Genomic DNA, 15,854 nt, shown 5'->3' with positions numbered 1-15,854 from the left:
CCTTTTCATCATCTTAATTTACTTTTTGGTTGAATATATACATTTTTACGTTAAGAATAATTTGTTTGATGAAACTTTTTGATAGAAAGCGTTTTTATATTTAATTAGCTTCATGTGAAGTGAATTCGAATTATTTAAGCAATAGCGTGGGTAAAAAAAAAAAGATAATTTAGGCTATGTTGAGCCCTACAACTAGAATCTTTTTTTGGCAAAGAGCATTATTTTCCTTTTTAATGAGTTTTACACATTATGAACTGAAATAGTTAAGGTATCGGAGTAGATAACGACGCCGAATGTGAAATCAATAAAAAGAAGATACGTAGGTGGATTGTGCATGTTCGAATCTTTGAAATGAAAAAAAAAAATCATGATAGGAACAGTTCCTCTTTTAACAAGACTTTATGAAGCACGTCCCTTAATTAAATTACTGACCGCACCACAAATATCTCAAGGATTTAATGCGCTCGTTTTCTTTAGCTCGTTAGTCAAGCCCTAAAATGAATTCTATTTAAGCAAAAAAATTAGGCGAAGTTTGAACCTGAACCCTAAGAACAAATAAAAAAATCCTAATAAAAGATTTTTTACAATCTTCTTTATCTTAAAAAAAGGTATTTTTTATTTATATAAAACGGCCTACTTCTACGTTCACATTAATGTGATATATCTAAAAAGTGCTATTATAACTTGAGTGATCTTTTGACAGGGTGAACTCATCAAGTAGTTACTTTAGTACACAAGTTGTATAAAAAGTAGCATCAAAAGTCATACAAAATATTATTTTACGTAAAATGTGATATGAAATGTGACATTTTTAATTCCATACAATAAAAGAAATTTTTCTTCATTACGTAACGTATCCACTTAGTTTAGGTCACCTAATCATTCATCAAAGTGCATGTGAATCACAAAAATTGTCGTATATAGTAATAAATAAATAAATAACAGAATTAACAGTAGAGTCAGAATTTTTATTAAGAAATCAAATATATAAAAAAGTAAAAATAAAGAAGTCAAAAAATATATACATAAAAAGATATATTTTTATCTATCTATATAATGTTATTTTACGATAAAAGGATGTCAGTTGACACCCTTTAAGTAAATGTGGTTCCGCCATTATAAGCACAACCTTATATTTAAAACTAGCCATTAACAAATAGTCTCAAATTTCGCAGGTGAAATTCGTCCAAATTCGAAACTAGAGTTTTTTTTTTTTTTTTTTTAAGTTTTAAACTCCCTGAAGTTTGATAATCTTTCAATTACATGTGTTTTAAGGTGATCAATCATAAATTTCACTCAATAGTAAAGATTTGAGTCCATTTTTTTTCGAATTCCGTGCATTATTACTAACATTTTTATAACAATATTTTGTCTAATTCTTTTTTGGCTCGTCTTTACCTATATAAAACTAATCCGTCCGTGATGTGTACGTGTCGAATGAACCAAATCCTCATTAAATTTTACTTTTTCATTAGATGACCAGCCACTTGCAAATAACTTTTTCTTTTTAATCTAAACACTTAACCAGGTGTCCTTTTGTTTTTATTTCAACATTATTATAATAGATTTTTTTTTTCTTAAATACTGAAGCTAACAGGTTAACTATTAGTTTAACTATTTTATTAATAGATTTGATAATCTTTTGTAACAGTATGTGAAAATTGATATAACTTTTTCTCACTGCTATAAAGGTTATAAGATTCCATTTCTCCTCTAATTACGTGACTTCTAGCATTACATCATACACTAAGAAAGGCAATTAATGTGCCAAGAAAAGTTAAAATAATCCCTTTGTTTCATTTTTTATCTCACACTATTTTCTTATTAAATGTTAAATAAAACATATACACAAAAATATTTTTTATATGCAGTCAAACCTTTTTATAACGAAGATATAGAAAATACTATTAAAGCATTGCATGGCATTCAATGAGAATGAACAGTGTCAATAATAAAATAATGCAATAATTAAAATCCGAAAAGTAACATGTAGTAACAGAGAATGAAGGACAATTAAACTGTGAAAATTTTGCTAACACTATGCAACAATTACAACAAAATCTTATTATCGAAAAGTATAATATAGCATACATAAAAGAAACGATTTTAGAAAAAAACTTAATTACATTGTTATTAGTAAAAAATCGCTATAAAGATTGGTTGTTATAGGGTGGTTTAATTGTACTAATATAATTATTCGATGAAAGGACTCAAATGATCACCCTTCATTTTATGTGGCTATGCCTCTAAACAAGTTCAAGATCACATTAATTTTAATTTAAAAAAATGCAATTTCGTAGGCTATTATATATGTAATTAAATACTGTCACATATTAAATTAAACAGATGAAATAATAATCAATCAAACATATAAGAAATAAAAAAAACTTCCTCTCGCATATTTATTTGTTCGCTATTGACATGACACACCTTTTAAGAAATAATAACTAATAGGATTAATTTCACTATATTACTATTTGAATATAATAAATTTAATATTTTAAAAAGTGTATTGAGTAACGATTTTATTTAATAACTAAGAATAAAATGAAATAAATAGATAAATTATTCATTGATATTTTAAACTGTAAGTATTATTAAATATTTATTTTTAGTAATATTGATAAATAAAGGTGAACGGAAAAAATATACTGATAAAAGAGTCTTAGCAAGTCAACTTATCTACGTTGAATAAAGATATATAACTCAAATTACGCATATAATAATTAGTGGGAAACAGTGCAAAAGAGAAACTATTACTTGGTGAAAGTCTAATATGTTTCCCACTAACAACTTTCTTTTCTTTTCACTTTGGATATAGTTTATATATTTATATATTTTTAACTTTATTTTTAAGTATTAGAATCCTATTTTATATGCCCTTTTGCCTTTAGTGCTGCCCATGTTATTTAGGTTAATTAAATTGATAAGGGACAATTAATTGTAGATGTTGTGTCATGTCACTATGATTAATACATAAGAGCACTTAATTATCACCGTCATTAGTGACCATTTACCACGAATATTCTTTCATTAATTAGGTCAAGATTTGCTTATCAATCATAAACATGTTTAGGAAAGAGAAGAGCTAGCGTGCTTCTAGACTGATAAGATTTCGTTACAATGAAGCATATGATATATTAGATAAATTCCACATTATAAAAGGAGGCTGGATTCTCAGGCCATTTGGTAGAAGGATAGTTTCAAGTATCTTGGATTTTTGATTTAGTAGAATAGAGAGATTGATGAGAATATCACATACCGTATTGATGCAGGGTGGTTGAAGTGAAGGCTCGCTTCTCGAGTCTTATGCGATAAGAAGGTGTCTCCTAAGCTTAAAATTAAGTTCTACAGAGTGGCAGTCCGACCGGCTATGTTGTATGGAGTGAAGTGTTGTCCAGTTAAGAGCTCTCACATACAAAAGTTGAAGGTGGCGGAGATGGGGATGTTGAGATGGCCATGTGTGGACTTACTAGGAGAAGTAGAGTTAGAAATGAGGTTATTCGAGTGAAGATGGGAGTGGCTATGATGAAAGACAGGATGTGGGAAGTGAGATTGCGATGGTTTAGGCATGTAATGAGGAGGGGCACGGATGCTCCAGTTTGGAGATGTGAAAGGCTGAATGTGGATGGTTTTAGGCGGGGTAGGGGTAGGCTTAGGAAATATTGAAGGGAGGTCATTAGGCATGACATGGAACGGCTACAGCTTACAGAGGACATGACCCTTAATAGGAATGTGTAGAGGACGCGAATTAGGATAGAGGGTTAGTGGGTAAGAGTGCATCCGTAATAAAAGAAAGGAGTACTTTATTTGTATTAGTGCCTGTAATTTCTTGTTCGTAGTGTCCTGAGGATGTTTGTAATCTCGAATAGATAATTTATAGTATTACTCAGTCGGTGTCTTATTTCTTTTATTATCTAGCAATGTGTTATCTCATTTTGTTGTTTATTTTTATGTTTCTTGTTGTGGTTATACTGTTACTTGTCCTGAGTCGGGGGTCTATCGAAAACAACATCTCTACGTCATTTGAAGTAGTGGTATGAACTGCGTACATTTTACCGTTTCCAAACCCCACTTGATAAAAATACATTGAGTATGTTGTTGTTGTTATTATTAGATAAAGGCAAAGCACAAGTTCATATGATACATACATTTTAAGTGTTTTTTTTTTGGTGAATTTTTTTTTTTTTTTTTTTTGGTGAATACATTTTAAGAGTCGATGATGATGTATTCTGAAAGACAATTCATAAGGTTGCGAATATAGAATGGAACGTATGAGTTCACGAAAAATTAATAATCTTTATGCAAATATATAAATCCATTTATTGATATATATTAATTTGAGATCACAATAAAAAGTTAATTAACTTCAAATTTTGAATCCGGCCCTAATAATTACAAAGTGAGCATTCACAACATTTGGATTTAGATAGAGCAAAAGTGTGTTAATCTTGTGCTTTACCCACTTCTTCATTAATAAATAAAGAAATGAGAAAAAGTATTACAAAGTGAAATTCCCCTCATAGTTCATATCATTACCTTTCATACTTTTCTTGGTTTTATTTATTTTATTAAATGACTTTTTGCAAATTAATATTAAAACATTTACATGAACGTACCATATTTGAGTTTGACTAAGGTTGATTCACTTTGTATGTTACCTAATAAAGGACGATGTGAAATAGATATTGTTGTTTCCACTATGATACTTCCTTTTTAAGAGTTACAATAACATAACTTAGGACCCGTTTGGTCATAGATCTTCCAAGTAATTTTTGAAAAAATATTTGCAAATAATGTTTGGTCATATAATTTGTCATTATTGGACAAATAATTCAAATTCCCAAAAATTAGAAAAAAACAAGTATTTAGGTCTTGAAAACAGTTTCTCGCAAAATTGCAAGGTACGAATGCGTACAATACACCCTTGTGGTAAATCCTTCCCCAACCCTGTACATAGCAGGAGCTTTCGTGTATCAAGCTGTCTTTTTTCATTTTTTGGGAACTTTTAAAAATGAAATATGTTTCTCAAATACTATAACCAAACATATGATGAATCTTTACCCGAAATTGACTTGTCAAAAACATTTAAAAATTTATAGCCAAATGTTAGCTTAATATAATATATGCTTGGAATACTATGGAAATGTAAATAATTAGGTCATCCACGATTTGTAGTCATTGATCTGATCCTTTGTAGGAGCCCATAATAACCAACTTGCAAAATGAATCAGTTTCAATTATAAACAATAGTTATTAAAACATAAGCTTCAATGCATCTCAACACAAAATTAAACTACACAACACAGTGTGCATTCATCATTATAAACTCACAAATACACGAAATTACTTCATTTAAGCATTTTTATACTTGAGCTTGGTGAATGAGTTTCCAATGGTTTCAAAAATGAGCCGAGACGCAACAATTGACTAAACATCCAGGTTGGTTTTATCATCGACTGATCAGTATAATCTCACAAGTGAAGTCTGGAGAGGGTAAGATGTACACAAATCTTACCTCTACCTTTGTGAGGTCGAGAGGTTTTTTCCCATAGACCCTCGACTCAGTAACTTATCAAACCAAAATGTCTTGAACATGTCTAAATAAATGGTACAATTTTCCCAGTTTCTGGGACCAGGATAGAGGGCAAAATCAATGACTGTCTTAGTCGCAAACAAGTTGGGATCGGCTATATGAATCCGGATTTTCCTCGTAAAACAGAAGGCAAATATGACGATGAAAGTGAGTGGCATGTCTACAACATTGTGCACCATTGTCATGGAATGGGAACAATTAGTTTCATAGTTTTGGGTGGGGCAAAATGAATCTGATCCTAAATATAAAGTAGGTTTGGTGTAAGTAACTTCCATCATCCAGGCTGAAGAATGATTCACCTTGTCTACTTACTTGGATTAGTGATATCTATCCAAGAACTTCTCTATCAAGACTGAAAATGTCGCAAAGCCAGCGCAGCCCATGCACGCAGCTTTTGGTCCACCTGAAACCAAATCGGATTGTAGTATAAATAAAAAGATATTCTTGAGGGGAAATAATGCGTCAAATCGCAAATAATCCAAGCAAATTTAGCATCTACTGACTACTATGAGAGAGGAGAGACCCCAGTTAGGAACCAGGATAGGATAAAATCATCAATATGCTTTGGCCATATCTAGTTTAGCATACTGCAGCGTATTCTTGGAACGAGATTAGGAGAATGCTATGATCTGCAGTAAACTCGTTACTCTAGTCATCAGCATTATCATGGAGGTATAAGAGATGAAAGGTAGTTATGCGTGTCTTAACTACAAGTTAAAATTCGGAGAAACCACTTTGTGGATGGAATCTCTGGGCAGGTAGCATCTTGATTGTTCGAGGGACAAGTTTCCACTTCCGACACCCCGGATCAACAACATATATTCCCACAAGTGGGATTCGGGGAGGATAGAGTTTACGTAGACCTTACTCCTACCTTATAGAGATAGAGAAGTTGTTTCCGAAAGACCCTCGGCTCAAGTAATATATAGCAAGGCAGTTGAAAAGGATAGAACATAGGTAGAACAAGTATATAACACTGAAAGCTTGCGGTCTGGCATTATTATCCAAACAAAAATGCCTGAAACGAAGGAGAGACCACAATTCAATTAGGCAAAATATTGAATCAAATAAGAAGCCGTCCAAATACTAGCAGTAATTTATACAATCACGAGACAGGCTCAACTATACAAGCAAATTTAGTCCAAAAGTCATTACTAGAGGGAAAACAAAAGAGAGAGAAAATAATGACTTCAATTAGGGTGTGGATTACTATGGTGCAGTATATATTACCTAACGCCAAATTAGGAGAATGCGATGGCTGCAATAAACTCCTAGAATAGGATGAGAGACAGGATTAGGAATGATAATTGACAGGACAAGATGGGAGTGGCCTCCGTGGCAGACAAGACGAACGAAGCGAAGCTGAGGTGGTTCAGGTATGTGAAAATGAGGTGTGCGGAGGCACCAGCTAGGAGGTATGAGAGTTTGGGTATAGCATGTTTTAGGAGAGGCAGAGGTACTAGGGGAGGTAACTAGACAGGACATGGCACATCTTCAGCTTACCGAGGAAATGACCCTACATAGGAAGGTTTGGAGTCGAGAGTTAGGGAAGACGGGTCGAAGGTAGCCGTGTGTTGGAGTACTTTACAAGGAAGAGGCAGGGAGCTTAGTATTTGCATAGTGCCCTATTCTTCAATTCTACAATCAGTTTTGCTGTATTTTCTTGTCTATCCTTTTTTTATTACACTTATTTTGAGCCGAGGGTCTATTGGAAACAACCTCCCTAACCAACAAAGGTAGGATTAAGGTTTACGTACATCCTACCCTCCGAGACCTCACTTGTGGGATTACACTAGGTATATTGTTGTCATAGTTAAAAGATGGTGGTCTTGTGCTTGCTGCGCAATAGGTAAAGCACCCACTCTGCATGTTTGCTTTTTAAATGCGGCTTGTGATAAGTAATGCAGTCCAATTATTTCAAGACTGGACTAAGAAAAAGGAGAAGTACTGAGAAAAAGAATAGGTGAATTCTACATGATGAGATCACACCCTGATTTCAAGCTCAGCTCCTTTATTAGAACTCCGTAAGAGGAGACACATGGCAGTTTCTCAACCAATTAACTTATCTTGCCAATCCACCACTCATAAATATTAAATTACTAAAGAGTAACAAACTGATCTTTGCCATGTTAGGGAGCAGAACTAGATATATTGGACTCTGGGAAAGCCCCCAAAAATTTTGGATCTAATCCTAGTAACTTTGTCAATTATAAGGATGTATCACTCCATCTGAATTTAGTGTTAAAAATAATATCTCCCACTTGCACCATAAAAATTGCTCCTTCTATCCCAATTTACGTGGCATCTTTTCTTTTTAGTTAGTCCCAAAAAGAACAACACATTTTCATGTTTAGTAGCAATGTAACTTTGAACTTCTCATTTTATCCTTACTAAAATGATTTATAGTCACACAAATATCTCTGACTTTTATAGACGACAAGTTTCTTTTTCATTCTTAAACTTCATGCCCAATCAAACACATTCACATAAATTGGGACAGAGGGAGTATCAATGTACAAGCATATATGACAGATACAAAAAGATCAACATCAAAATCAACGCCTTAATCCCAAACTAGTTGTTATTAGCTAAAATTGTTTCAACGGAGGTCGAAAATCTTAAAATGTTGGATGCATACTCCTTAAACATTAGATTTTTTCTTTCTTCTTTGTATGGCATGAGTTACATTTGATTACGTGATGTGACCCAAAATTTCCTTTTGCTTTCTTTTCAATGTGAAACTACTCCCCTGCTCATCTCTATATGAATATCATAATCCATGTTTCTATCTAGACCAAACATACACCAATCATGTAAGATATGAAAGTATATCTACTGAAGATCCCTTTGTACATATTTTTGTGTGATCAAGGTAAAAAATGTTACCTCTAGCTGATAATGTGCCTCCTGTTACGCACCCTGCAACTGCTGTATTTGTCATGTCATGCTTTGCCCGTACCTTTGAACATAAGACAAGAAAACAGTTACTTATAACTTTTTGAGTTTTAGAATATTTGAGAAGTATCCGACTTTAACTGTGAGAATGATTTCCAACTCCACTTCCGTGGTTTCAAAAATTAACAGGAAAAATTGTAAAACAACAACTGCAGAATCCCACATGGTTGTCATCTCTGAGGATCGAAAGTACCTTCTCAACAGTACACTCAGCAGCAGAGAAAACCAAACCCATAACAGCAAAAGTCTTGCATGAACTCCAACTCCTTCGACCCATCTGCTTTGCTTGGAATACAATTTGTTGCCTAGTAGTCATTTCCTCTTGCATTATTGGGTTATCCAGTGCCCCAAGAAACATACCCATGAACAACCCAAGTCCCCCTCCTACAAAACTAAACAATGCATCACTAGATGAACTGCAGAAGAAATCTCACAGCGAAGTCCATAAATATCGATAAAGATACCAATTTAAGCAGGTAACTACTAACCAGAAAAAATTATCCAATTAGATACAAAGATAGGATCTAAAACCAGATTCCTTTCACAAACAAAGAAGGATGATAGAGCTTGTAATATAAAAATAAACAAGCTCTCACGCTCTCAACTCCACCTACAGGGAGTACAAGAGTAACAGCCATAGCAATGGGATTAAGTCTAAAAAGTCTATTGGATTGCCTCGTCACCTTTAACATTATTATGACATCAAAAATAGAAAAATTGGCCTTTTTATGAAGAAAAATATTATGATTCATTGTACTGAGGCATTGCAAGAATGGCATTTTGGGCAATTCTATCCATTAAATAAAGACTGTACAATACGACACAAAATTCAATCAACTAGGAGATAGATCCACCATGCCTTGTGATTAAAGCATACCCATGACTCCGCTAACAACACTACGAACTGCACAGTTGTTCCAAATGTCTTGGCCCCTTATTTCCTCCACAGTAGGCATCCGAATAGGTTCAATCTGGGGCTTTTTAGCTTCTTGGGAGCTTGATTGTGCATCATTTGATTTGACTTCCGGATCACTCATAGCAGCTTCGATAAAATAGATCTGTAATTATGCAAGACAAAATTGAGTCCCTCATTCAGAATTGCTCCTCCCAGAAGCTGGGAATTAAACTCCCTGAAGTTGCACTCTTTTTAACTATATTTAGATAAATATCAGCATCAACGGGCGAAAAAAAAAAAGTTCTGAAACTTTCACTCTTACAATATAATTAGAAGTTCCAAGTTTCTAAAGTTCCAACTACAAACACAATGAAAAGCTAAGGTGTGACTAACAATGAGAATAAACAATACAAATGGTGGAAATGGCTCATTGGTGATCTAACAATAAGAAGAAACAAAACAAAATATTGAAAGTGCGTTACAATTTAACAAAAATGTTTTGCTTTATTGAAAAGATCTTAGAAGAAATACTACTGAAATAACATCCAAAAGAAGTGAAGCATGGTCCTCCTCCCTCCTAGTAAAGAAGCTGAAGAACTAAAAAAATCAGATCTTGCTTATTGTTTTACTTGGGAATAAAATATCTTATGGCTTTCCATTAACTAATACCTTCAAAAAACTAAGATTACATTGTTTAATTAAATCTATTTGTCAATACCTTATTTGTTTGTTAACTGCAAAGATGTAGCACTTATGCCTAACTCAAACACACATGCGGGACAAGATGCGGGAGAAGGTGAGAGCGACTTTGGTGAAGGACAAGATGCGGGAAGTGAGGTTGCAATGGTTCGGGCTTTTGATGAGGAGGGACGCAGATGCTCCGGTATGGAGTTGTAAGAGGCTGGCTATGGATGGTTTTAGGTGCGGTAGAGGTAGACCGAAGAAAAATTGGAAGGAGGTGATTAGGCATGATATGCAACAGTTACAACTTTTGGAGGACATGACCCCTGATAGGAAGATGTGGATGATGCGGATTAGGGTAGAGGGTTAGTAGGTAGGAGTACGTCCGTAATAGTAGGGAAGAGTGCTTTGTTTGTATGTGCCTGTAGTTTCTTGTAATCTCTTTTCGTGGTGTATTGGTGATGTCTACGATTTCAAATAGCTAGTTTATAGTATTTCCTTATGGGTGCCTTGTTTCTTTTATTATATATGGCGGTGTGATATTTCTTTTTATTGTTTGCTTTTATATTTTTTGTTTGTGATACTGTTATCTATCTTGAGCGGGGGGGTTTATCTGAAACAACCTCTCTACTTCATCTGAGATAGTGGTATGGACCTAAGTTGGTCGGACTGGGGTGCGGGTATCCGATACGGGTACATACCTAGAGGTCGAATCTTTCAAGGCCTCAATTTAAAGATTCAGGAATATGGATCTAGGGATGGATATGGATGCGGAGATTCGGCGAAAAATAATATAAACATCTAAAAATAGAGTTATGAAACATAAATTATGAGATATTATGTGGAAAAATTGAGGAGAAAATATTGTTCAAGAAGAAAATCCTGAAAGGAGATAAAGGAAAAGCAATAACATAGAAATTTCTATATACAAGGTATTCATTTACTTCAATTTCACCTTGGCATTTGTTTTGATTACAAAATTTCTTATATTTGTCAAGACTTCCCCAGTCGATTTTGGTCAAAGTACCCAAAAAGGGTTGACCAGATCGGGTACGGATCCCACACTCACACCCACATCGTGTCGACGCGGGTGCGGAACTGAAAGTGAAGAGTTCGAGTAACTTATGTATGGACTGTGTACGTACACTTTAAACATAAAGTGAAGAGTCATGTCAACACTGGGTATGTTGTTGTTGTTGTAGCCTAATTCAACCACAGAAGCTAGCTCACGAGGAAAGAATTGCCCAAATCTAGATAAATAGATCACGATCCATTCCTCAACCACCATCGAATGCTGACCAACTTTGACACTCCCTTTCACGCCCTAGCCCAACTAAAGCATGAACCGAGGGCCCAAATGAAATGGACTTAACTCTCATATCATATAAAGGTATGACACCCGAACCTAATCCAACCCCAAAAGCTAGTTCATGAGGGAAGGATTGCTCAAGTCTATTAAAGTTCAGCACCCGTACATTCCTCAACCAATATGAGACTCCTCTAACCCATTTTAACACTCCCTGCACGCCCAAGTCCAACTAAAGCATGAACTTAGCCCAAACAGGATGGACCTAACTCTCATATCACACCATGTAAAGATATAACACCTGAGTATAACTCAACACCCAAATGCTAGCTCACGGGGGATGATTGCCCTAGTCCATTTACTATCAGTCCATTCCCCAACTAATGTAAAACTCTAACACACTCTAACGCCTCTTAACACCCAGGCCCAACCGAATCATTATTCGGGCGCCCAAACGGAATGGACCTGGCTCTCATATCATCTTCAGATACAACACCTCGACCTAACTCAACCCCTACAACTAAGCTCAAATTCTAATGAATTCTTACAATAGATGTGTGTATAATAGTTCTTAGTCAAGGTGTTTGATGAAATGTTGTAGTAGTGTCAAAGTTATTTTTACTTTCAAGAATCTATTTTTACACAATTACAGCCTTTCATCAAACACCTTGAGTGCATTTCCAAAAGTAAAAATGTAAACTCCAACTACCCACTCTTCCTCCTCCTCCTCCTCCTCTTCTCCAACTATTAGTTTCTTAACACTCAATTTGCAACAAATAAAATACTAACAACAACCCCATTTCTCTTATCACCAAAAAGTAAAAATCATGACTGCTCAAATATTAAACTCAACTACTACATTTCATCAAACACGTAGAGTGCATTCCAAAAATAAAAATATAAACTCCAACTACCCACTCCCCCCTTCTTCACACTCAATTTGCAACAAATAACAAATAGAACACTTATAGAAAACCCATTTCACTTATCACCAAAAATTAAGAAAAAAAATCCTCAAATATTATACACAAAAAGACTATTTTTTTCTTAGTCCATAGAAAAATAAAAAAATTAAATACACACCTTTTTGGTGTGTTAAGTACAGTTGCACCTGATTGTTTCAATATTTAAGCTCCACAAAATAGGTGTTATGAAGGAAAACGGTGACTTGTAATGGAAGCAACAGGCGGCGGCGGCGGCGGCGGCGGCTGTTGTGTAGGGTTTTATTGGCGGGTTAAAACGGGTATGGATTACTGGGTTTGGACTTAGGAGACATAGCTAACACCAACAGAAATGGGCTTTAGGCCCATATGCCCAAAATGGAAAGGTATTATATTACAATAGTTAATTTTTTATTTCCAAAATGATAAAAATAGAAAACGTTACGTGTAAGAAAAGTTTCCATATATGGGGCTTATACATTTTTATGGAAATCCTACCTTAAATAGGAACAGGATTGTATACTCCTATTCCAAACAAAATATGGAAACAATAAGTTTCCCTATAATACATCTCTCACTTCCATATATTTGTCTTAAATTTTTTTTTTGTTTGTCCATTTCAAAAAAGTTCGAAGAACAAAATAATAATAATGGCATCTCGAAGTGAAAGGGTAAAGGGAATTAAAATAAGGGTGTTTACGTGGATTCAACACATGATTAAAAATCATGTTTTGGATCGTCATTATCAATTAGGATCGTCATCAAGATTTGGATTCTTAGTTTTAAGAGTGAAGAATAAAATTAGGGTTGTAAAACCAAGATACTGCGACTCCAAGAATCGCGGAGGACAAATAAAAATGACAACTTTCAAGAAAAGTGTTCAGCCTTTCAAAATTTGTGAAACTCCAGAAGAGTGTGTGGAAGGCATTGATTTTGCTTTGGGGTTATCACATTTGTTCTTTGAGGACACGACTCCTTACTTAGCTGACACAATTTACGATTATTTGTCAAGTAGCTTTGGTGAAAACTTGAACTTTCTGAGTAATATAGATGCCGAGTTTAACAAGATTGTAGTGGTTATAGATGTGGATATGCAGAGCGAAAGATTTGCAATCGAATCACAAGGATCTAATGAAGTTTGTAAATTTGTATCAACTGATTTGTATGAAACATTGATGAATGATGAAGACGACAACGAGGACAAAGAATGTGAGTTTTATTTACAAGTTGATGGGGTTCAACAATCTTGTGCTGGGGTTAGAAAAAAGAGGAGAACCGATGTACAAATGATTCCCGTATTTGAAGTAGAATATATTTTCGATGATCCTGATATTCAAGAAATTTTGGATACTCTTTTGGATTTTTTGACCAAAAAAGGAGGATTTCATAATAAACTTGAGGTATTTAATGGGGAAATTCAAAGGTTTAAGAAAGTAAAGAGTGGATTGAAGATTGTGAAATTGGAAAAGGAGAATGTTGTGAGTTTTGCATGGGGAGATATATGTCCTGTTTGTTTTGAGATTTTTGAAGAAAGATCAGTTGCGGTGGTTACTCCATGTTCACATATATTTCACAGAAGTTGCATATTTACGTGGCTATCAGAGAACAACACATGTCCTATGTGTAGGAAAAGTTGTAATGCATGAACAGTTCTTGATGGTTACATTTTTGGTGATTTTTCCCTTCATCTATCTAAAATCAAAATTTTCAATTTGTTTCACCTTCTTTGCTTAGATATTTCTGTGATTACAAATTATTTCGTTAATTAATTGTGGTTAAAGATTAATTCATTTGCAATAAATAAATAATAGTATCACATAAATGGGAAGAAAGGAAACTGTAATTGGAAAAATATTAAAATGGGGCTGTGATAGCCACCAAATTGCAATGGCAAGTAATACTTTAGTTTAATGGAAGAAGCAGGGTTGCAAAAGCCTAAGTTGCTCAAAAAAAAGTTCCTGCATCTGTGTCGAATTCTTCAAAAATACACTATTTTTGAAGAATCTGACACATTATCGAATGTCATTTTTGAAGAGTCCGAGCAACATACACATAGAAGCTACTTCCATCAACAAGAATTGCTTCACTTATGTTAGATTCAGTGTCCAATTGATCAGTGGAAATTGTGGACTCTCTGCTAATCAACTTGTTGAACTTATGCAATTCATGAGTGTCATCCAAACCAAAGCGATTGGGTTAATGTATTGTTGCGCACCTTAATTTTCTGACGCAGTGGCAGAGCCACAAATTTGATGAAGAATGTGCATAATTTTTTCTCAGTTGCATTAAGTGTGTGCAAAATTAAATACATACTTATAATAATTAATATTTAACCTACATACACAACATAATTTTCTAATGAAAGGTGTGCACCTGACCACCCTTTCACATAGGTGGCTCCGCCCATGTGTTGACGTCTGTATTAATCTCATATTAATACACTCAATCAAATGCAAACACATAATTACATATGGATTTTGTGATCCACACACGTTTGGTAGGATGTATTATTTAAAATAGTCCATGTATTAAAATCTAATCCAACCTAATACATGGTTTGGTTGCACAACTTAATTTAATCCCTTCTTATCCATGGATAACTAATACACCATGTGGTGTATTATCTTATACCTAGGAAACCATGGAATTACTTATCCATGGCATAATAATACATGGATAAGAGAATAAAATGACTTAACTACCCCTCAATTCTTTTTATTAAATTGTTTCTTTTAGTTCCATTTTAAATCTAATCACTAAAAATGTGGTTGTTATGTTACATTAATTTGCAACCTTTTTTTTCTTTGGGTATGCTGATCAAGTGCTTAAATATCATTTCTTCCTTATATTGGTTGATAGCGTCGAATGAGAACTACATTTATGCTATTCTATAATTGTTTAATTTACAAATGGATTAATTTATATAGAAAAGATTATTGTCAAACAAATATATAATTTGAAAATCTAAAACTATATTATCAACGATCCGTGATGTTCTTATATAATGTGCTTTTGCATTTTTAAAAATTATTTCTGTATAATATGACAATTATTTGTTGTTTTGAATTTTTCTTGATCAAATAGACTCAATTTTTTTTGAAAAAAAATAAATGTTCAACAAAGCAAAGTAAAAATTATTATTCATATTTTAACTTTTCTATAAGATCATGCAAAGGGTAAGTAATTTGACTAGTTAAATGAAGTAGAAAATCTCAAAAAAAAAATTGAGGGTATAGTTGTAAAAAAGATTTTGTAGAGTTTTAAATCCAAACACAATACATGATATATCTATGTTTTAATATAATACACCAAACACTTGATAAAAAATAATTCATGTATTACTAATCCCTGCATTACTAATCTCTACATTGTTAATCCTTGTATTGTTAATCCATGGATAACATCTCTTTGTACCAAACGACTCTTAGTATCATCATACCTATTTAGTACAATAAATAATAATTTATTAGCACTTTGTCA

General features: G+C 33.7%; 1 protein-coding gene across 4 annotated transcripts; it reads right to left on the bottom strand.

Annotated features, from left to right (window-relative positions):
* Positions 1 to 5,504: 5,504 nt before the first annotated feature.
* On the bottom strand, positions 5,505 to 13,832 carry LOC107848509 (mitochondrial import inner membrane translocase subunit TIM22-4). 4 transcript variants are annotated; one of them, XM_016693289.2, is made up of 5 exons: positions 12,545 to 13,832; positions 9,429 to 9,609; positions 8,745 to 8,935; positions 8,483 to 8,555; positions 5,505 to 5,999 (listed from the first exon to the last, which is right to left on the bottom strand). In XM_016693289.2, the coding sequence occupies exons 2-5, from the start codon at positions 9,586 to 9,588 to the stop codon at positions 5,914 to 5,916; spliced, it is 510 nt and encodes a 169-aa protein (XP_016548775.1). In that variant the 5' UTR covers positions 9,589 to 9,609; positions 12,545 to 13,832; the 3' UTR covers positions 5,505 to 5,913. The 4 variants fall into 4 exon arrangements, with proteins under 4 accessions (XP_016548775.1, XP_016548773.1, XP_047255788.1 ...); XM_016693287.2 differs by having other exon boundaries at positions 12,517 to 13,831; XM_047399832.1 differs by lacking the exon at positions 12,545 to 13,832 and adding an exon at positions 10,165 to 12,437.
* Positions 13,833 to 15,854: the final 2,022 nt, after the last annotated feature.

This window comes from Capsicum annuum, chromosome 11 (assembly GCF_002878395.1).
Source record: "Capsicum annuum cultivar UCD-10X-F1 chromosome 11, UCD10Xv1.1, whole genome shotgun sequence".
Taxonomy (NCBI): domain Eukaryota; kingdom Viridiplantae; phylum Streptophyta; class Magnoliopsida; order Solanales; family Solanaceae; genus Capsicum; species Capsicum annuum.
Note: the sequence above shows the minus strand (reverse complement) of the source record. Positions and strands in the feature narration are given on the sequence as shown.

What these genes read in the sequence shown, in the direction of transcription:
- LOC107848509 (XM_016693289.2), bottom strand. Translation starts at nt 9,588, where the DNA reads ATGAGTGATCCGGAAGTCAAATCAAATGATGCACAATCAAGCTCCCAA. An exon ending in TGTTGTTAGCGGAGTCATGG is followed by an intron (nt 8,936 to 9,428) that starts GTATGCTTTAAT and finishes TTAGTTTTGTAG; the next exon opens with GAGGGGGACTTGGGTTGTTC. An exon ending in AGGCACATTATCAGCTAGAG is followed by an intron (nt 6,000 to 8,482) that starts GTAACATTTTTT and finishes ATTTGGTTTCAG; the next exon opens with GTGGACCAAAAGCTGCGTGC.